Source organism: Balaenoptera borealis, assembly GCF_965194805.1.
Source record: "Balaenoptera borealis genome assembly, chromosome: 1".
NCBI lineage: Eukaryota > Metazoa > Chordata > Mammalia > Artiodactyla > Balaenopteridae > Balaenoptera > Balaenoptera borealis.
The window spans coordinates 112185597-112207871 of NC_138860.1; the positions used below are offsets into that span (position 1 = coordinate 112185597).

Sequence of the window (22275 nt, forward strand, 5' to 3'; positions counted from 1 at the left end):
TATATAACACAGTCCTAGCTTCAAGTCAGCAGCTTAATCTATCTGATTTGCCTATATTTTAAACCTATAGGATGATGAAATAAACATTGTCTCATTTTAGACACTCCTACACAATTCAAATGGCTAAACAACTTAGAAATAAAACTATTAAAGGCGTTATGAAAGAGCTAAGAGATTAAGTGATCTATATAGCCAACATTATTGACAACCTTCTTATTTCTTTATAGTTGTTTAAACAAGATCTTTAAATCCTTTTCACTGGAAAGCTCACTATCGAAATGTTTACCACGACTGGGTTGAACTTATTTTCTTTCTTAAGAGCTTTATGTTTTACTTGTTAGGTTCTGCTTCATTTTTTAAGAAAACAGTTTAATATAAAAATCAGGAATAGGCTTCATGATTCTTGTTAAGGTGATGAGCTTGAATTTCTTGACTAGTAAAGCAGAAGAGTTCATTGAATCATTCCACAAAAGTTTACTGTTGTATGCTTACTACAGGGCAAGTACTCTACAGGTCTTAGAAATACAACGACAAAGATCAACAAACTCTTGTGAAGATTAAATGAGATCTCAGCCTACATAAACTGAAAATGACAAACAACCCTACTGCTGCAAATGTAGGTTAGTAGTCTGGTGGATAATTAAGTTGGAGGTTGGGGGCATCTTTTAGGTATAACAGAATGAATTGAGATAAAATTAGAGCTCCATGGCACACAAAAAGTACAAGGATAGGAGCAGAAAAAATGCCAATGATCAAAAAACAAACAGCTAGAAAACTGAAAAAATAAATAAAATTTTTAAAAATTTTAAAAAACAAATAAAAACAAACAAAAAACCCAAACAGCTAAAATATTGTAATGATAAGTATATGAAGTCCAAATCAAACATAACAAGAAAATATAGTTATATTACATTAAAAAAAGGTTCTCCAATTGTCATGCTATTTCCTCTCCTCTGATAAACCACCAGAAGAAAATAGCTAATAGAGTTATGGAGAATATTAAAGGCAAGAAGCAGAGAGAACTAACATTATGCTATCCCTAGCTCCAATTTATAATAGGTTATAGGAATAATAAAAAGTAAAAAGTATTTATCTTAAATTCTCATAATTACATTTTTAAACTTCCTAATGACAAGTACACTTTCTTAAAAGGAAGGACTTCTAAAATGTTAACCTTTTATTTTAACCTGTTCTTATCTTTATGGAAAAAGATACAACTAGCCCTAAATTTATGAAGTACATAATTTAATTTATATTTAATTAAATTTCTATAATTTAATTGTTTATAATTAATTGTTACATTATAAACAGATGTGTTAGTTGGAAAGAGTATGTTATGTAGTTTTTAGATAATTTATTATTGTCCCTAGTAAAATACCTTAGAAACCCAAAGATGTCTCAATGGCACTAGGTACTGGTGATAGAAAAAAATCCTCTTCAATGAGAACCAGTCATTCTCCCTATGCTCAGAGGCAGCACCAAGTACTCAGACTCTGCAGCCAGATTTGAGCCAGCTAGCTCTTTCTTCACCTCTCTGTACCTCAGTTTCTTAATGTATAAAGTAATACCAACATCTCATTGGGTTTTTATGAAAATGAAATATAAGATGTGATACAAGCACTGAGAATAGTGCTGGCACATTAAATGCTATGTTAAGTGTTAAGTAAATACCAAAAAGTGCTTGTTCTGTGCCAGGGACTATTGTAGAAGTTAGGAATAAGCACTGCACAGAACAAACAAGAATCTTTTTCCTTTGTGGAGTTTATCTTTTATTAGGGAGACTATTTTCTAGAATTAAGAGGCAAAAATTATTTAGCCAGTAAGTCATCTGGATATAGGCACCTAGATATGTACCAGGCAGGCTCAGGAACTACCAGAGACTGACAAGAATGAAAGAGTTCCCACAAGATCTAACTCTATGAAGAAAATTAATATAGGGAATAGTTCCTCCTGCTTGTATCCAGATGCCACTCTTAGGGTTTACTACATTAAGCAGTTTGATCAAAAACTCAGGGGAGGCCAAAGAGTCACAAGTTAAACAATGGCCAACCAAAGAATAAAAGTAATCTCTACTTTCCACAAGTCAGTACAAAGATGAGCTCCCTAGGTTCTTCGGAGACTAAACAGTGACATAGGAATAGAAAATTCTGATAAAGAGACATGAGAAAATAAAGACTAAATAGAAAATAGAAACTGGTTTTATTTTCATTATTCTATATCTAAGCCTATTCTAAATATTCGGGACAGCTCTTAGTAGAGCAATCTCTTCACATTGATGTATATGACATAAACTCTAGTATGGATAGAAAGCAGTACACGGTCAAAGGTTCACCATATAGTCAGAGATCCTAATTTCTAAACTAAACTGAAAAACAGGTCATTCAATTATTTATGCATTCAACTTACATTCACTCAGCTCTAGAGGTACCAGCTATGTTGCCAGGGTTGGCAAGGTACAGAAATAAAAATAAGATCCAAGAAATTTGGAGAGATTTCTGTTCTGGTTAAGGTAAGAGTAAGTTTTAGGCTTCCCGTTGTCCAATCTGTTTCTGTTCCAGTACCACACTGTCATGTTTGAGCCAAAAAGGAATGATCTGGGGTGGAAGTAGGGGAATATAATTTCATGCAGCAATCTCTATGATAGAATTTAATGCTGTAATTATTTTTACTAGAAAAAAATGATATATACTATCATGTATATAGAGCTTCTTTTTTTCACTTTAGAAAACTTAGTCAATCTCTGTCATACAAATATAATATTATAAATTTATTAGAAGAATGACTGATTTTAGTTTTTTATGTCCACAAACAAAAAACATTCTACCAAGTGATTCAAAATCACCACTTATTATCCATCAAAATGGACATGGTTCAATTGTTTTTTGGGTTTTTTTTTTTTATACAGCAGGTTCTTATTAGTTATCCATTTTATACATATTAGTGTATACATGTTAATCCCAATCTCCCAATTCATCACACCACCAGCAACCCCCCCCTGCCACTTTCCCCCCTTGGTGTCCATACGTTTGTTCTCTACGTCTGTGTCTCTATTTCTGCCCTGCAAACCGGTTCATCTGTACCATTTTTCTAGGTTCCACATATATGCGTTCATATACGATATTTGTTTTTCTCTTTCTGACTTACTTCACTCTGTATGAGTCTCTAGATCCATCCACGTCTCTACAAATGACCCAATTTTGTTCCTTTTTATGACTGAGTAATATTCCACTATATATATGTACATCTTCTTTACCCATTCATCTGTCGATGGGCTCAACTGTTTATAACTATGTCTCCAAACATGATTAGATGCTTTATTTTTTTTTTAATTCCTGTCCTCAAACCACTACCAAAAATGAAGCAATACCAAACTAAAATAAAGTTAAACCAAAGCCATCAAAAGAGACAAACAGAAGACAGAGAATAAACTGGGAGTGCCAAAATTATACAGCAAATTAAATTTATGCAAATAAAAAATATATATTTACAAAAAATATATTGCAAAATTTAATCCTGCAATATATTTGAAATGTAAATGTTTAACATTCTGAATATAGTTGTTATTCAGGAGACAAAAGATCTGCCTCACTATGAAAAGAAACTGTCCTCTGCAGTAGCAAAAACAGGAGGGAGTCAACCAAAAGAATTTTTCCCATTAAAGAAGAGGAAATAAACAAGGCACACTTCTTCCCTTTGGACAAAACAGATACTATGAAGAGTAGCTGATAATCCAGTCATTTACTAAGCATTCATCCAAAGCAGCAAATCCCAATGTAGAGAAAGGGAAGGGAGTTGATGGTTTTCAAGTTACACAAGCCTCCTCCCATCTCTTCCTTACTGGAATTCCTCAACACTTTCCAATAATCCTGCTCTTGCTGAGAATCACTGCAAGTGAGAGCCATTGTTAGGATGACAATGTACTAAATTTCTGTAGTCTGCTGGGACAGAAAAAAGATGCAAATCACTTAACCTGAGCATCTGTACATGACAAAACCTACTTTCTCACTACAAAATTAAATTTTCATATCAGGGAATTGTGGGTTCTAGCCACTCCTGCTTCAAAGAAGTGGTGTATTTTAAAATCTCTTTTTGCAAGTTAAGTGAAAATTATAACCGTTATTATCAGTCACAACACAGAAAGGCAAACAAGTTTGCCATTTGATTATAGTCCTGTTACTCTGGTAAAACCTTGGCCATCCTGAAACCCTTGAGGCCCAAGTTATTCTGGACAATTAAACATTGCAGATTGCTGAAGGTTTACCTTATAAATTACCAATTTTTATTCTATAATTTGTGATAGGATTCTTTTGAAATATACCATCTTCTTTGCTTAAGATTACCCAATTGTTGAAAAGACTTCAATAATTTAAAAATACAAGTAAAAAGTGTAAGTTCCTTCCCTTCTCATCCCCCCACTCTCATTCCTCAGAGGTAACCAGTGTAAAACAATTTGGGGTGTATGCTTTTAGACCTCTTCAGAATACATACAAATTTTACACATAGCTATATACTCAAGCTCAAGTAAGCAAGGAGGTCTTGCTGTACATTCAGTTCTGCAACTTGCTTTTTACACTGACAGACTGAGTAGCCTTTTAAATATGCTGCTACACCTGACTTTTTCACATTGCATATTCCACAGTATTTTTCATCATTCCCTTACTGACAGGTACCTTTAGGCTGGAAACAATTTTTTCATCTGCTGTTTGCAATCTTTTAATCTTTTCTTTATTATTTGTCACTTCACACTGCCATCACATCACTGTATTGTCTGTAGCATTTCTTTTCTTCACTTCTATTGGAATACTTAGAAACCAGAAAACTTAATGTGCTAGAGTTGAGATCAAATTATAAAGTAAATGAGGGAAATTTTTCATTGTTTACACACGAATACATTTTTTTATTGTTATTTTAACTTTTCAGAGGTCCTTAACGCTTCCAGATTCCTGAACGGTAAAGTTCCCAAGTCAAAACTTTTGGACCGGTAAAATATCATCACAATTATTATTAATATACTAGTAGGTTCCCTGTTCATATTTTCATACGGAAATTCCTTTGTTTAAAAAAAACATAGGAAGCAAATGGATCATGAAATTAGCATGATGCTACTATTTCAATAGATGTCATAATAGTAGTATGTATATCATTATAAACGTAAGTAACCTATTCATCATACTACTCTATTTCATCCCTACACCCAGTCAGCTCCTTGCATAAACTGCTACAAATGGTGGACATATGTGGTTTATCACTCAAATATCCCCCTTCCTTCTGTGATCTACTACCTTAAATTTCTTTTGGGCACCTATCCCTCCCCCCACCATTAGCTATAAATCAATCTAATAGTCTCATTTCGGTGAATTGTTCAGGATAAGCACATAATCTAACCAGGGTCAGCAAGACAAAAGGAGACTTTTGCTGGGATTTCTGGAGAAAAGAAGCTGATACACGCTTGTACTCTGCTCTCCTTCCATCTTCTTCCTCTCCCTTCTTTCACTTTCTTCTTTCCCCCTTTCCTTCCCTTTCTCCTCGCCCAAATGCACAAAAGAGAAGACCATCATTCTTCCCCAGGATGTGGGGGTATGAAGATATGAAATCTAGAGCTATGGGGGTAAAAAGGATGGTATTGAATGAAATCTGAGGATAAAAGCAACAAGGGGAAGCAGAGCCAAGAAATGGAGCCTAGACACATTTGACCCATTAGTCAAAATATGCCTAAACTTTTTACTCATGTGTGCCTTGTGGGTTGGATTTTTCTGTCACTATGCAATATAAAGAATCCTAACCCCTACAGCTAGAACCTTATATTGTTGTCTAGTCTTCAGGCTTCAAACACCATTTTTATTGAATAAGTTGCAGCAAAACTACTTGTCAGGTTGTGGTCTAACGATGATTTTCTGCTTGAACAATATCTTAAGATAAATTCCATCTAAGATTAAAATTTTCCCTTTAAAACTTTTATTTCCTAACACATATTCCAAAATCACTTTCATCAGTAATATCTATCTATCTATCTCTTTATTTATGGCCGCGTTGGGTCTTCGTTGCTGCGCGTGGATTTTCTCTAGTTGCGGAGAGCGGGGGCTACTCTTCGTTGTGGTTCACGGGCTTCTCATTGTGGTGGCTTCTCTTGTTGCAGAGCACAGGCTCTAGGTACGCAGGCATCAGTAGTTGTGGCTCGCGAGCTCTAGAGCACAGGCTCAGTAGTTGTGGCACACGGGCTTAGTTGCTCCACAGCATGTGGGATCTTCCCGGACCAGGGATCGAACCAGTGTCCCCTGCACTGGCAGGCGGATTCTTAACCACTGCACCACCAGGAAGTCCCTGTATATCTAGTTTTTGACAGAAACTCAGCTCATCACACTCACTTTCTAAAAGTCTTCGAAACTCTAAAGAAATGAGAAACTGGAGAACTCTTCAACACTTTGCAAAGATTACTAATGCAAAAAGTTACAGGGGAATAAAACTGTAAAGCACTGAATTAATACCCAGGTATTTCTTTTTCCTGGAATTTTGCTTCCTGATTTTATGACTTTAAGTATCTTTCTGGAATAAAAGCTACTCATGATCTAGCTAGCCAATATTCCTTCTGATACTAGGCAATGATTTAATTAAATGAGTCATTAAAACAAACCAGTTACCTAATTCAATCTAACTCTGATGAAAAACACAGAATTTAACCTCTGGTATATAACATTTATCTAATATCCAACTATTTAAACATGTAATTTCATTTCTGAGAACTGAAAAAAAAATGTAACTTACCTCAATTGTTTTGCATAGTTCTGTTCAATTTCTATCCTCTCTTTAACAAATTTGGCGTATCTTTCCAAGAAGTCAATTCCCCATTGTGTATGCTTGTCTAAGCTGTCGAACTGATCCTAGAAAAGGAAGGTAAAACCACATTGAAAAGTCTAAAATTTTATCCACAAATATTTTAACCAGCTTCTGATATCTGTCCAGGCAATGAGGTATGAAAAGAGAAACTTAGGCTCTTCTGCTGGTCCCCACCAATCTCATCCTTTAAGGCCTAGACAGAAATAGGTTCTTCAGCATAAATCATGCTATTTTTATGCCTGAATATCTTTACACATGTGGTTCCCCCTGGCTGCAACACTCTCCACAGATCACCTCCTTTCAATTAACTCTTTATTCCTCCTTTGAGATTCAGTTCAGGCACTATGTCCTACAGAAAATGAGGCGCTATGTCCTACAGAAAATGGCCCTAAAATCTCAGACTGGGCTAAGTGGTCTTTCTCTAGCTCCCCAAGGCTCCCTATAAATTACTGTCTTATTCACTTGCAATACTATATTGAGAGCAGGAGCCATGTATTATTCTTTACTCTGAACTCCTAAGGCACAAGCACTATGCCCGGCACCACAGCAGGCTCTCAGTGAAGAATAATTTGAACAGAATCAAATAAACCTGGGTTCAAAATTCTGGACTCTGCATGTTTACCATATGTTTTGACCTTGGGCAAGTTACCAAGGCTCTTTATACTCTTTCCATCTTAAAATGGGAGTCCCATCACCCACCTCAGTAGGATTATACTGATGTCATAAAGTGTTATACACATAAAGATCACTGTCCTGAAAGGCTCTTTGCCTTCAAGAGATATTCCCTTCTACCTGTTGCCTGAAAAACCATTATTTCCTATTCTTCAAGAATAATCTCCAAATTGGCTAATAACTTGGTGCTCTCTACATCTCCCATATCAAAAATCTGTAATTCTAGCAAATATTCAGATATCATCCCTTTCTATATCTCTAGTTGTTTTATCTTTCCAAATCATCCATGGTTTAATCACATGTGTTATTTACAAATGAATCATCTTAAAATCTTTGCCTTTTATCTCTTTCCCTACCTTAAATCATTATAAAATTCTACCTATAAAGGTAAAGTCTATCTAAACAGCAGAGATAGAATTCATCTAGCTATCATAGTTTGGTATTACTACTCTAATTCTATTCTTTCATGCAACTTTTTCATTATTATTTGGCTACCAAAGTAGATTTGAAAACAGCAAGAGAGGCACTGCTCAGTAAACTTAATTGGTGTATTAGTAATATTTCCCATTATAAATTGGAATTCTATTTCAAATTGAAAAACCTTCAACAACAACACAAAACATTCCAGAAAAAGAATAGTCTGAAGCTGAAACAATCATCCTTCATTTTCCAAAATGCTTCAAAGGCTTCTTCCCATCATCCTCTTCATCAAATTTTATATTAAACTTCCTTTATCTTCTAGATGAAATCTCCAAAAATTTTTATTATATACCCTAATCAGTAAAAATTCTGAACAAATACCTCTATATGTATATTTATCTATAAATTATATATATACTATTCTATTATGTTATTATGAAATCCACAAAAATAGAAATTTTAAAAAGAAATGAAAATGAAAATGAAACATTATTTTAAATAGCTTTTTAAAACTTATTTAACAAACAAACAAAAGCCCTGGGGCCATAACTTTTTAAAATATTAACAACAATTTTAGTGAGAGCAATGAATTCAGCAAGCTTCATTACTTCTAAAATCTTGGTTTAATACTTAATGGCAAAGCAATCTGAAAGCCTTGGTTCTAAACTGGAACATTTAGATTTAGTGGTTGTCACAGCTGGGGAAACAAATGACACTTCACAAAGATATAAAGATAAAAAGGTCTAAATGGAAAAAGTCCACTGTTGACTATACCTTCCAATTCCTTTGTATGCAAAAATTTGGCTTAATCAGAAAACACTGCATCTTTATATTTTAACAATAATTTCAGTGGAGTTTTAAACTCTGCTGAAACTGACTGTAATATGATTTTATGTGTCAATTTGGCTGGGCCACACTGCCCAGATATTTGGTCAAATATTATCGGATGTTTCTGTGAAGGTGTTTTTGGATGAGATAATATTTAAATTGCTTAATTTGGAATATGTAAAGCACATTACCCTTCATAATGTGGGTGGGCCTCATTCAATCAGTTAAACGACTTACTAGAACAAAAACCGACCTACCCCCTTCAAGAAAAATGCTGCCAGTAGGCTGCCAACAGACTGCCTTTGGGCTAGAACTGCAACTCTTCCCTGGGCCTACCTCGCAGAATTTGGACTTGTCAAGCCTCCAAAATCATGTGACCCAATTACTTATAAATCAATCTCTCTCTCTGTCTCCCCCCCTCCCCCCCCGCCACACACATCCTTGGTTCACACTGACTTTAAAACAAGCAATACATTTCTTTTAATGTTTTAAGTGTGCAGATACAGTAGTTGCAGGTGACAAACATCATTTTCAGCAACAAAATTCTACAATGATAGATGCATTTCCAAACATTCATCATCAAAATTCTTTTTCCGGGGCTTCCCTGGTGGCGCAGTGGTTGGGAGTCTGCCTGCCGATGCAGGGGACATGGGTTCGAGCCCTGGTCTGGGAGGATCCCGCATGCCACGGAGCAACTGGGCCCGTGAGCCACAATTGCTGAGCCTGCGCGTCTGGAGCCTGTGCTCCGCAACAAGAGAGGCCGCGATGGTGAGAGGCCCGCGCACCGCGATGAAGAGTGGTCCCCACTTGCCGCAACTAGAGAAAGCCCTCGCACAGAAACGAAGACCCAACACAGTCATAAATAAATAAATAAATAAATAAATAAAGAACGTGAATTTCTTTTAAAAAAAAAAAAATTCTTCTTCTGTAGCTCAAGTTTCTTTGGAAAAGCACCTATACATTCACTATTAAAGTTTCCCTTTTATCTTGAAAAACCAGATTACATTTTCTCAAAAGTACCTGCTAGGAAAGCATATTACTAACAGCCACTTATTAAACATCAACACATTAGAAACAACAGGAGATGAACAGCAAACCTGTGTGAAACGAAGTTTTTCAATAGTCCCTCCCCATTTCATTTGGAAATACTGTAAAAAGTCTACTATATTTCAAAGGTATTGTTTTTATAAAATTAACCATAATAAAAATATGCTGTAATATTCTGTGGACTTCTCTCTTTAATTTCCTTTGCTTACCTATAAATGATGAAGTGAATAAATTGCAACCATATCTCAATTTCCTTTTTAAAGGAAATTATTAATGCATTGCTTTATCAGTGGTTATTACATGGTTTTTTCATAAAACACTGTTCAAGTCACTTCCTGTTGAGAATAAATCTTCAACACATCTTTCCTTTAGTGGTTCACAAAAACAGTACTTCAAAATATAATTCACTATCAAACCAGAATCTAGCAAACGTTGTAAGCTGAGATATTAGAAATATGTGTACTATAATAAACTGTATAGCAAATTTTCAGCATATAATTTTTCCTAAAATATATTGCTTTACTCAACAAACAGTATTTGTTGAGATCATTAGTTAGTCACCATGTTGTTTTACACATATCACCACTTTTACCACAAAAGGAAAAGTAAGGACATTTCTAATAGCATGCTTTTTTTTTTTTTTCCCACACCACGATGTTGTGGGATCTTAGTTCCCCGACCAGGCACTGAACCTGGGCCCTGGGAGTGAAAGTGCAGAGTCCTAAACACTGGACACCAGGGAATTCCCAGCATGCTGTCTTTTACCATTAAGTTTGAAATTTCAAGAGGATTCCAGTCAGTCAGGTTCACTGCAGCATTATTCATAATAACCAAAAGTTGGAAACCACATGTCCATTAACAGATGAATGGATAAGCAAAATGTAGTGTATACATACAATGGTATATTACTCAGCCTTAAAAGGATATTCTGACACATGCTACAAAACGGATGAATCTTGAAGATATTACGCTAAGTGAAATAATCTAGACACAAAAGGACAACTACTGAATGACCTCATTTATGTGAAGTACCTAAAGCAGTCAAATGCATATAGACAGAAAGTAGAAGGTGGTTGGTTCCCAGGGGCTAAGGGTAGGGAAGAATGGGGAGTTACTGTTTAATGGGTAGTTTCCATTTGGGAAGATGAAAAAAGTTCTGGAGACAGATGGTGGTGATGACTGCACAACACTGGGAATATACTTAAAGCCAACGAACTGTACACTTGAAACAGTAAACGTAATGTTACCTATATTTTACTACAATGAAAAATATTTGTCAACAAATTCAATGAAATTGAGTACAGTCTTCATTGGTTATCACATGATTTTAAGCATCACTTTTAAAAAAGAGCAGAGGTCAGGGTGGCCAAGGTGCCAGAGTAGGAAGGCCCTGAGCTCACCTCCTCCCAAGGGCACACCAAAATTACAACTATTTACAGAGCAACTGATGAGAAAGACCAAAAGACTAGCAGAAAAGATCTACCACTAAAGATATAAAGAAGGAGCCATAATAAGACAGGCAGGAGGAGCAGAGATGCATTACAGTCAAGACCCATAGCCCCAAGTGGACCCACTTGGATATATAGGAGGATAATTACAACTGCAGAAGTTCTGGCCAAGGAGCCCCACATTGGGATCCCCAGCCCAGGTGTCCTGCACCAGAAAGACAAGCATCCAGAACGTTTGGCTTTGAAGGCCAGTGGGGCTTACTTTCAGAGAGCCAGAGAGCTGAAGGAAATAGGGAAACATCCACTCTTAAAGGATGCACACAAAATCTCACACATTCCGGGACCCAAGGCAGAAGCAGTAATTTGAAAGGAGCCCAGGTCAGAACCTACTGTTAATGTTGGAGAGACTCCTAGAGGGGTAGGAGGCAACTGGAGCTCACCCTAGGGACATAGACAGTGGCAGCAGCAATTTAGCGGAGCTCGTTCTACCATGAAGACATTGGTGCTGGCAAGTGCCATTTTGAATCCTCCCTCTAGCTTATTAGCAGGGACCCAACCCTGCCCAACACCCTCTCAGCACCAGTACTGGGATGCTTCACACCAAGCAGCCAGCCAGGCAGGGATACAGTCCCACCTAACAGCAGGCTGACACCAGCCCCGAGAAACCTTGGACCCAGCCCCAAACACAAGCAGGCCAGCACCATCTTTGCAACACTCCAGATCCTGCAGCCAGCCATGTCAGGAACAGTCCCCACACACCAGCAGGCAGACAATAGATCCGGAACCCCAGCCCTGCAACCACCCATGTGAGAAGCTAGCTCCACCCACCAGTGGGCCAGCACTAGCCCAGGGACCACCCAGGGCTCTGCAGCCAGAAGCCTCATTATCCAGCTCCACCCACCAGTGGTCGGCAGTCTCTGCACAAGGCAGGGCCTGGCAACCAACCAGACCAAAGGCAAACCATGCCTACCAGACCACCCACAGTTGTCAGCCCACCAAAACAGAGGGACCCACACAGCCCATATAGTGGCTACCACTGGAGCATACAGCTCTGGTGACCAGAGGAAAGTGTGCTGCTGGGATGCATTGAATGTATCCTACAAAAGGCCACTTCTCCAAGGTCAGGAAGTGTAAGCAACTTACCAAACACATAGAAATAAAAACAGTAAGTTAGGCAAAATGAGGCAAGAGAGGAGTATGTTCTAAATGAAAAAACGAGATAAAACCCCAGAAAAAGAACTAACTGAGGTTGAAATACGCAATCTAGCTAATAGAGTTCAAGGTAACTATCACAATGATGTTCAAAGAAGCTGGAATAATAATGGACAAAGAGAATGAGAAGTTAGAAGTTCTAACAAAGACTTAAAAAATATAAAGAAGAATCAGAGATAAAGAATTCACTAACTAAAAAATATACTACAAGGAAACAACAGTAGATTAGATGATACAGAGGAATGGATCAGCGAGCTAGAGGACAGAGCAGTGGAAATCACTGAAGCTGAAGAGAAAAACAAACAAAAAAAAGAATAAAAACAAATGAGGACAATTTAAAAGACCTCTGGAACAACATCAAACACACTAACATTTGCATTAAAGGAGTCCCAGAAGGAGAAACAAAAGCGAGAAAGTGGCAGAGAACACATCTGAAGACACAATAGCTAAAAACATCCCTAACCTGGGAAAGGAAACAGACATCCAGGTCCAGGAAGCACAAGAGGATTAACCCAAAGAGGACCACTCCAAGACACACTATAATTAAAACAGCAAAACATAAAGATAAAGAGAGAATATTAAAAGCAGAAAGGAAAAAGCAACAAGTTATGTACAAGGTAACTCCCATGAGGCTATCAGCTGACTTTTCAGGAAACACTCTGCAGGCCAGAAAGAAGTGGTACAATATACTTAAAGTGATGAAAGGAAAAAACCTACAACCAAGAATACTCTACCCAGCAAGACTTTCATTCAAATTTGTTGGGAAATCAAAAGTTTTACAGATAAGCAAAAGCTAAAGGAGTTTAGCACCACCAAACCAGCTTTACAAGAAGTGTGAATGGGACTTCTCTAAGTGAAAAAGAAAAGGCCACAACAAGAAATATAAAAATTATGAGAGGAAAAATATCATTGGCAAAGGCAAATATAAAGTAAGAGTACAAATAAATAAATAAATAAATAAAGTAAGGGTATTAAATCAACCACATATAAAGCTAATAAGAAGGTTAAAAGACAAAGAAGTAAAATCATCTATATCCACAATAAGTAATTAAGGAATACACAAAACAAAAAGATGTAATATACGATGTCAAAACAGTAAACGTTGTGGGGATAGGGGGAGTAAAAATGCAGAGTTGTTAAAATGCATTCAAACTTAAGAGATCAGCAACGTAAAATAATCATATACATATATATACACACAGATTTCTACATGTAAACCTCACAGTAACCATAAACCAAAAATCTACAATAGATACACACACAAAAAAGAAAAAGGAATCCAAATATAATATTAAAGACAGTCTTCAAATCAGAAGGGAAGAGAGCAAAAGAAGAAGAAAGGAACAAAGAAAGAACTACAAAAATAACCAACAAAATGGCAGTAAGTACATACCTATCAATAATTACTTTAGTGAGAGAGTGGCATGGACATATATACACTACCAAACGTAAAATAGATAGCTAGTGGGAAGCAGCCACATAGCACAGGGAGATCAGCTCGGTGCTTTGTGACCACCTAGAGGGGTGGAATAGGGAGGGTGGGAGGGAGGGGGACAAAAGAGGGAAGAGATATGGGAACATATGCATATGTATAACTGACTCACTTTGTTATAAAGCAGAAACTAACACACCATTGTAAAGCAATTATACTCCAATAAAGATATTAAAAAAATAATAATAATAATTACTTTAAATATAAATGGACTAACTGCTCCAATTAAAAGACTCGGAGTGGCTGAATGGATACAAAAACAAGACCCATATACATGCTGCCAACAAGAGACTCACTTCAGATCTAAACACACACACAGATCAAAAGTGAGACGATGGAAAAAGGTACTGCATATAAATGGAAATCAAAACAAAATCAGAGAAGCAATATTACATCAGACAAAACAGACATTAACACAGAGACTATAACAAAAGACAAGGATATTACTTAATGACCAAGGGATCAATCCAAGAAGACATAACAATTGTAAATATATACGCACCCAACATAAGAGCATCTAAGTACATAAAGTAAATATTAACAGACATAAAGGGAGAAATTGACAGTAACACAATAATAGTAGGGGACTTTGACACCCCAATTACATCAAAGGACAAACACTGAGACAGAAAGTCAATAAGGAAACACTGGACTTAAATGATACATTAGACCAGATGGATTTAATTGATATATGGAGAACATTCCATCTGAAAGTAGCAGAATACACATTCTTTTCAAGTGCACATGGAACATTCTCCAGAATAGATCACATGCTAGGCTTCAGGACAACTCAATAAATTTAAGAAGATTAAAATCTTATCAAAAATCTTTTCCAACTACAACACTATGAGACTAGACATCAACTATAAGAAAAACACTGCAAAAACCACAAACACGTGGAGGCTAAACAATATGCTACTAAACAACCAATGGATCACTGAAGAAATAAAAAAAAGAAATAAAAAAAATACCTGTAGAAAAATGAAAATGAAAACACGACGATCCAAAACCTACAGGATGCAGCAAAAGCAGTTCTAAGAGGGAAGTTTATAGCAATACAAGCCAACCTCAGGAAACAAGAAAAATCTCAAATAAATAACCTAACCTTACACCTAAAGGAACTAGAAAAATAAGAACAAATACAACCCAAAGTTAGTAGAAAGAAAGAAATCATGAAGACCAGAACAGAAATAAATAAAACAGACTTAAAAAAAAAAATCAACGAAACTAAGAGCTGATTCTTTAAAATGAAAAATAAGCCACTAACCAGACCTATGAAGAAAAAAAAGAGAGAGAGAGGGGGCCCAAATCAACAAAATCAGAAATGATGAACAGATTTCTAGGTACGTACAATCTCCCAAGACTGAACCAGGAAGAAATAGAACTATCAACAGACCAATTACCAATAATGAAATTGAATCAGTAAACAAAAAACTCCCAGCAAACGAAACTCCAGGACCAGATGGTGTCACAGACAAATTCTACCAAACATTTAGAGAAGACTTAACACCTATCCTTCTCAAACTGTTCAAAAAACTACAGAGAAGGAACACTTCTAAACTCATTCCATGAGGCCACCATCACCCCGATACCAAACCCCCAGACAAAAATATCACAGAAGAAGAATATTAGAGGCCAATATCACAGATGAACACAGATGCAAAAATCCTTAAAAATATATTATCAAACCAAATTCAACAAGACATTAAAAGTATCATACACCATGATCAAGTGGGATTTATCCCAGGGATGCAAAGATGGTTCAATATCCACAAATCAATCCATGTGATACACCATATTAACAATCTCAAGAATAAAAAAATCACATGATCATCTCAATAGATACAGAAAAGGCTTCTGACAAAATTCAACATCCATTTATGATAAAAACTCTCAACAAAGTGGTATAGAGCAAAAGACATCTCAACGTAATAAAGGCCATATATGACAAGTCCACAGCTAACACACACTCAATGGTGTTCCTCTAAGATCAGGAACAAGACAAGGATGCCTACTCTCATCACTTTTATTCAACACAGTATTGGAAGTCCTAGACACAATCAGACAAGAGAAAGAAATAAAAGGAATCCAAACTGGAAGGAAGATGTAAAACTATCACTGTCTTCAGATGACATGATACTATACATAGAAAATCCTAAAGACAGCACCATAAAACCACTAGATCTAATTAATGAATTCGGTAAAGATGGAGAATACAACATAAATACACAGGAATCTATTGCAATCCTATACACCAACAACAAACTATCAGAGAGAGTAATTAAGAAAACAATCCATTTACAACTGCACCAGAAAGAATAAAATACCTAGGAATAACTCTAACTAAGGAGGTAAAAGACCTTAACTCATAAAAGTGTAAGACACTTATGAAAGAAATTGAAGAAAACACAAACAAATGGGGAAGATATACCATGCTCACTGATAGGAAGAATTAATACTGTTCAAATGCCCATACTACACAAGGAAATCTACAGATTCAATGCCAGGCCTATCAAAATACCAATGGCATTTTTTTTTTCACAGAACTATAACAAACAATTCTAAAATTTGTATGGAAACATAAAAACTCCCATATAGCCAAAACAATCCTGAGAAAGAAGAACAACGCTAGAGGTACCATGCTCCCTGGCTTCAAAGTATACTATGGAACTACAGTAATCAAAACAGTATGGTAGGGACGTTCCTGGTGGCACAGTGGTTAAGAATCTGCCTGCCAATGTAGGGGACATGGGTTCGAGCCCTGGTCCAGGAAGATCCCACATGCTGCAGAGCAACTAAGCCTGTGTACCACAACTACTGAGCCTGCACTCTTGAGCCTGTGTGCCACAACTACTGAAGCCCACGCACCTAGAGCCCGTGCTCCGCAACAAGAAGCCACCACAATGAGAAGCCCGCACACCGCAACAAAGAGTAGCCCCACTTGCCACAACTAGAGAAAGCCTGCACGCAGCAACAAAGACCCAACACAGCCATAAATAAATAAATAAATAGATAAATTTATTTATTTATTTTTTAAAAAAACAGTATGGTTCTGGCAGAAAAACAGACACAGATCAATGAAACAGAACAAACAGTCCAGACAGAAACCCACCCTTTAATGGTCAATTAATCTTTGATAAAGATGTCAAGAACATACAATGAAGAAAAGACGGTCTCTTTGATAAATGGTGTTGGGAAAACTGGACAGCTACATGCAAAAAGTCAAACTGGAGTACTCTCTCATACCATGCACAAAAATTAATTCAAAATGGATAAAAGACTTAAATGTAAGACCTGAAACCATAAGGCTTCGAGAGGAAAACACAAGCAGTAAGCTCTTTTACATCAGTCTTAGTGATATTTTTTTTTTTTGGATATGTCTCCTCAGGGAAGGGAAACAAAAGCAAAAATAAAACAACTGGGACTACATCAAACTAAAAAGCTTTTGCACAGCAAAGTAAACTATCAACAAAATGAAAGAGCCACCTACTGAATGGGAGAAGATATTTGCAAACAATATATTAAATAAGGGATTAATATCCAACATATAGAAAGAACTCATACAACTTAAGATCAAAAAAACAAACAACCCGGTTTTACAAAAAGGGCAGAGGATCTGAATAAACATTTTTCCAAAGAAGACATACAGATGGCCAACAGGCACACAAAAAGATGCTCAACATCACTAATCATCAGGGAAATGCAAATTAAAACCACAATGAGATATCACCTCACACTTGTCAGAATGGCTATTATCAAAAAGACAACAGGGGCTTCCCTGGTGGCGCAGTGGTTGAGAATCTGCCTGCCAATGCAGGGGACACGGGTTCGAGCCCTGGTCTGGGAAGATCCCACATGCCGCAAAGCAACTAGGCCCGTGAGCCACAACTACTGAGCCTGCGCATCTGGAGCTTGTGCTCCACAACAGGAGAGGCCGTGACAGTGAGAGGCCCGTGCACCACGATGAAGAGTGGCCCCTGCTTGCCGCAACTAGAGAAAGCCCTTGCACAGAAACGAAGACCCAACACAGCCAAAAATAAAAAATATAAATAAATAAAAATTAAAAAAAAAAAAAGACAACAAATAACAAGTGCTGGTGAGGATGTAAAGGGATTCCTTGTGCACTACTGGTGGGGATGTGAACTGGTTCAGCCACTGTATAACAGTATGGAAATTTCTCAAAAAACTAAAAATAGAACTACCATATGATATAGCAATTCCACTCCTGGGTATTTACCTGAAGAAAACAAAAACACTGATTAGAAAAGATATATGCACCACTATGTTCACTGCACCATTATTTACAATAGCCAAGACGTGGAAGCAACCTAAGTGCCCATCAATAGATGAATGGTAAAGAAGATTTGGCATACATATACAATGGAATATTACTCAGCCATAAGAAAAAATGAATGAAATTTTGCAATTGTGACAACATGGATAGACCTAAACAGTATTATGCTAAGTGAAATAAGTCAAAGACAAATACTGTATGATTTCACTTATGAGTGGAATCTAAAACAAAACAATGAACAAGCATAACAAAACAGAAACAGACTCAAAGATACAGAGAACAAACAGGTGGTTGCCAGATGGGAGGGGGATGGGAGCAGGAAAGAAACAGGTGAGGGAGATTAAGAGGTACAAACTTTCAGTTGCCAAATACATTAATCATGGGGATGAAATGTACAGTGTCGGGAATATAGTCAATAACTATGTGATATCTTTGTGTGGTGACATGTTGTAACTAGACTTACTGTGATCATTTTGAAGGGTAGGGAAATATCAAATCACTATGTTGTGCAACAGGAACTAACATAGAGCTGTAGGTCAATAATACTTCAAAACAAAACAAATTCATAGAAAAAGAGATCAGATTTGTGGTTACCAGAGGGGGAGTTGGGGGAATTGAATGAAGGCAGTCAAAAGGTACAAAATTCCCTTGTAAGATAAATAATTACTAAGGAATGTAATGTACAACATGACAAATATAATTAACACTGCTGTGTATTACATATGAAAATTGTTAAAAGAACAAATCTTAAGAGTTCTCATCCCAAAGAAAAAAATGTTTTATATTTCTTTAATTTCATACCTGTATGAGATGATGGATGTTCAATAAACTTGTGATAATGATGTGACTTACATACATCATTAAATGATTATCACAAGTCAAATCAATATGCTGTGTATCTTAAACTTATACAGTGCTGTGTATCAATTATATCTCAATAAAACGAAAAAAAATGCAGACGTCATAATCTGGATTCTTATTTTTCAAACTCCCGATAATTATGATGGCTTCACATTATCAGCATCTGATATCAAAAGATACAAAATACATTCAGGGCAAGTTTCATGACGAACACGAACAGATTAGTGGCCATATTTCAAATAATCTTCTCAATAATCTCTGGGAGGGAGGCCACCTCTAGTCCACATGATTATATAACCACTGTGTAATATGGAAGAACAAATATGACTCCATATTGGATCTGTTTCTTTTACTTTAACCTTTGTATTCTATCGATTGCTTTTACTGCAAATTAAGAATGTTGCTTATAACCTGAATTATACAGGATAGCCCATTCTCAAGGCTAGTCTGACCTTTCAAGGTATGATACTTTTCTATTCATGTAGCGATAAAAAGTTGCAGAACAGAGAATAACATTTATCTTGTTGGAGGTTTATAGGAACATTGTGACTGGACCTACATAGACAGCTGCAAAAACAAAGGATCTGGCACCAAGAAGTTTGCAGCAACCAATCACTGTCCCTCCCCTTTTAGTATAAAAGAAGCCTGAATTCTAACTGTGGTAAGATGGTTCTTTGGGACACTAGTCCACCATCTTCTCGGTCTGCTGGTTTCCTGAATGAAGTCACTATTCCTTGCCCCAACAATTCACCTCTTGATTGACGGGCCTGTCGCCTGTCATGAGGTGAACAGCATGAGCTTGGACTTGGTAACAACTGTATTTTCTTTTCTAATAAACATTGTTTATATTTTTTCTCAAACACATTAACACGAGAAACATCAGTTTTGCCATTTCTTACCGTTTGCCTATGATCACATTACAGTATTCTATTTAATCCATGGTTTGTTTGTATAAAATGTTAAGTCAGCAGACAAGACTGCAGTGTCAATTCATACTTAAAATACAAGTAAAGTGCTGTTTCTTATATTTTAGATAACATATATAAATAGAGGCTCTAAGCTCTTTTCTCCCTATCTCAGTGGATCATCTTGTGTTCTACTTTGAAGACTCCTCCTTTAAAGTATGCATTAACATCTGATCTTTATCAAGTCCTCCTTACCCTACTGATATGGTCTTACTGTTTTTCTGTTATCTTTCCCTTCTCTTGTATCCACATAGAATTCCAGTATTCTATTTTTTTTTATTTTATTTTATTTATGGCTGTGTTGGGTCTTCGTTTCTGTGCGAGGGCTTTCTCTAGTTGTGGCAAGAGGGGGCCACTCTTCATCGCGGTGCACGGGCCTCTCACTGTCGCGGTCTCTCTTGTCACGGAGCACAGGCTCCAGACGCGCAGGCTCAGTAATTGTGGCTCACAGGCCTAGCTGCTCTGCGGCATGTGGGATCTTCCCAGACCAGGGCTCGAACCCATGTCCCCTGCATTGGCAGGCAGATTCTCAACCACTGCGCCACCACGGAAGCCCTCCAGTTTTCTATTTAAGTTAATCACCTTCCAAATTAAATTTAGAATACACTGTGCCAAATTTACATATTCTCCTAAGTCTATTTCAAGCTCTTTCAGGTTTCCCAAAGAAAAATTAAATTATCTAAAGGATTTGGGGGACTTCCCTGGTGGTCCAGTGGTTAAGACTCCGCTTCCACTGCAGGAGGCACAGGTTCCATACCTGGTCGGGCAAACTAAGATCCTACATGCCGCAGAAAAAAAAAAGAATTTGGTATCTGAGATCTGTGTCAGACTATTTAAAAAGTTTTAATGTCATTCCTATTTTCTCCAATACTGAAAACACTCATACTATAATTCAACTGGACAGAACCTTGGGCTATATCTATATATTAACCCTCTAAAAGGTATTTTTAGAGTTGCTCACCATAACAAACATATAAAAGCTAAGCTATTCAGAATACTGAGAAAGTACGGTCAAATTTTATTTTTCAGTTAGTGAAGGTTAAGTTACAAGCTATAAAATCTCTTTGGATACAATTCTTAATTTTTAATGTTGATTTTGAAAATGTTCAAAAATATCACTGGAGAACTGAACAAACAGAAGATATTAGAGAAGCCCAATAATTAATTATATTTGACTGAGCTTTACATATTTTTAAGTAAACAGATCCCCAATAAAAGCCAACTAAAAGCATAGCAATCAGCATTAAAAGGTAGCATAGGACTTCCCTGGTGGCACAGTAGTTAAGAATCCACCTGCCAATGCAGGGGACATGGGTTCGATCTCTGGTCCGGGAAGATCCTACATGCTGTGGAGCAATTAAACCCGCACGCCACAACTACTGAGCCTGCGCTCTAGAGCCCGTGAGCCACAACTACTGAAGCCCGTGCATCTAGAGCCCATGCTCTGCAACAAGAGAAGCCACCACAATGAGAAGCTTCCACTCACCGCAACTAGAGAAAGCCCGCGTGCAGCAACGAAGACCCAACACAGCCAAAAATAAATTAATTAATTAATTAAAAATAAATAAATAAAAGGCAGCATAAAAGCAAGATATACATGTTTGAATACAAGCAAAACAAAGTTCTCTGCTTTGTAAACACTTGGGGGGAAAATGTGACTTGAAAAAAAGTGCCTCTAAAAAACAGAAGTCTTGAAATAGAAAAATTTAAATATTATCATACTATATAGCCCTGTTATAAATTACTTTTTGCCTCAAATTGTAAATCCACAAACTGTAAATAAGACTTTATGTCAAATATAGATTTAATGTCATACCATTCAATACAGAAGAAACATTTTTTATTTTAAGAAAAAGTTTATTTAATCCATTGAACAACATATCTGGGTTTTCAACTAGATGTTTTAATTACAATACATTAAGAAACAATAGAAGTGTGACAACCTCTAAACATTCAAAAGTGAGTGATTAATATCTTAAAAGGAAGTGAGGAGAGAAACTAACTTAGCATTATTCATATAAATAATAAAAAGGCAAAGTAAATAGTAAGAGATCCAAACAAGATTCTTGCTTGAAATGTTAAAATATTCAGTGAACAAATGTCCATTTTAAATTCTGTAACTTTACTAGATATTTTACATTTTTCTAAGCAGGACTCAAAGCAGACCAATTTTGAAATTCCAAGGGGGGGGGGGAAACACCA

General features: G+C 36.6%; 1 protein-coding gene across 5 annotated transcripts in view; it reads right to left on the reverse strand.

Annotated features, from left to right (window-relative positions):
- The window catches only part of FNBP1L (formin binding protein 1 like), a 120706-nt gene that overhangs the window by 42595 nt on the left and 55836 nt on the right, over positions 1-22275 (reverse strand). For 3 of the 5 annotated variants that reach the window (XM_082384848.1, XM_082384851.1, XM_082384847.1), the window contains exon 2: positions 6763-6878. The exons of 1 other annotated variant lie outside the window; for it this stretch is intronic. In XM_082384848.1, coding sequence (XP_082240974.1) covers positions 6763-6878 — 116 coding nt within the window. Of the gene's footprint in view, positions 1-4670; positions 4829-6762; positions 6879-22275 lie in introns of those variants that run through there. One more of the 5 variants, XM_082384849.1, reaches the window with a different exon arrangement.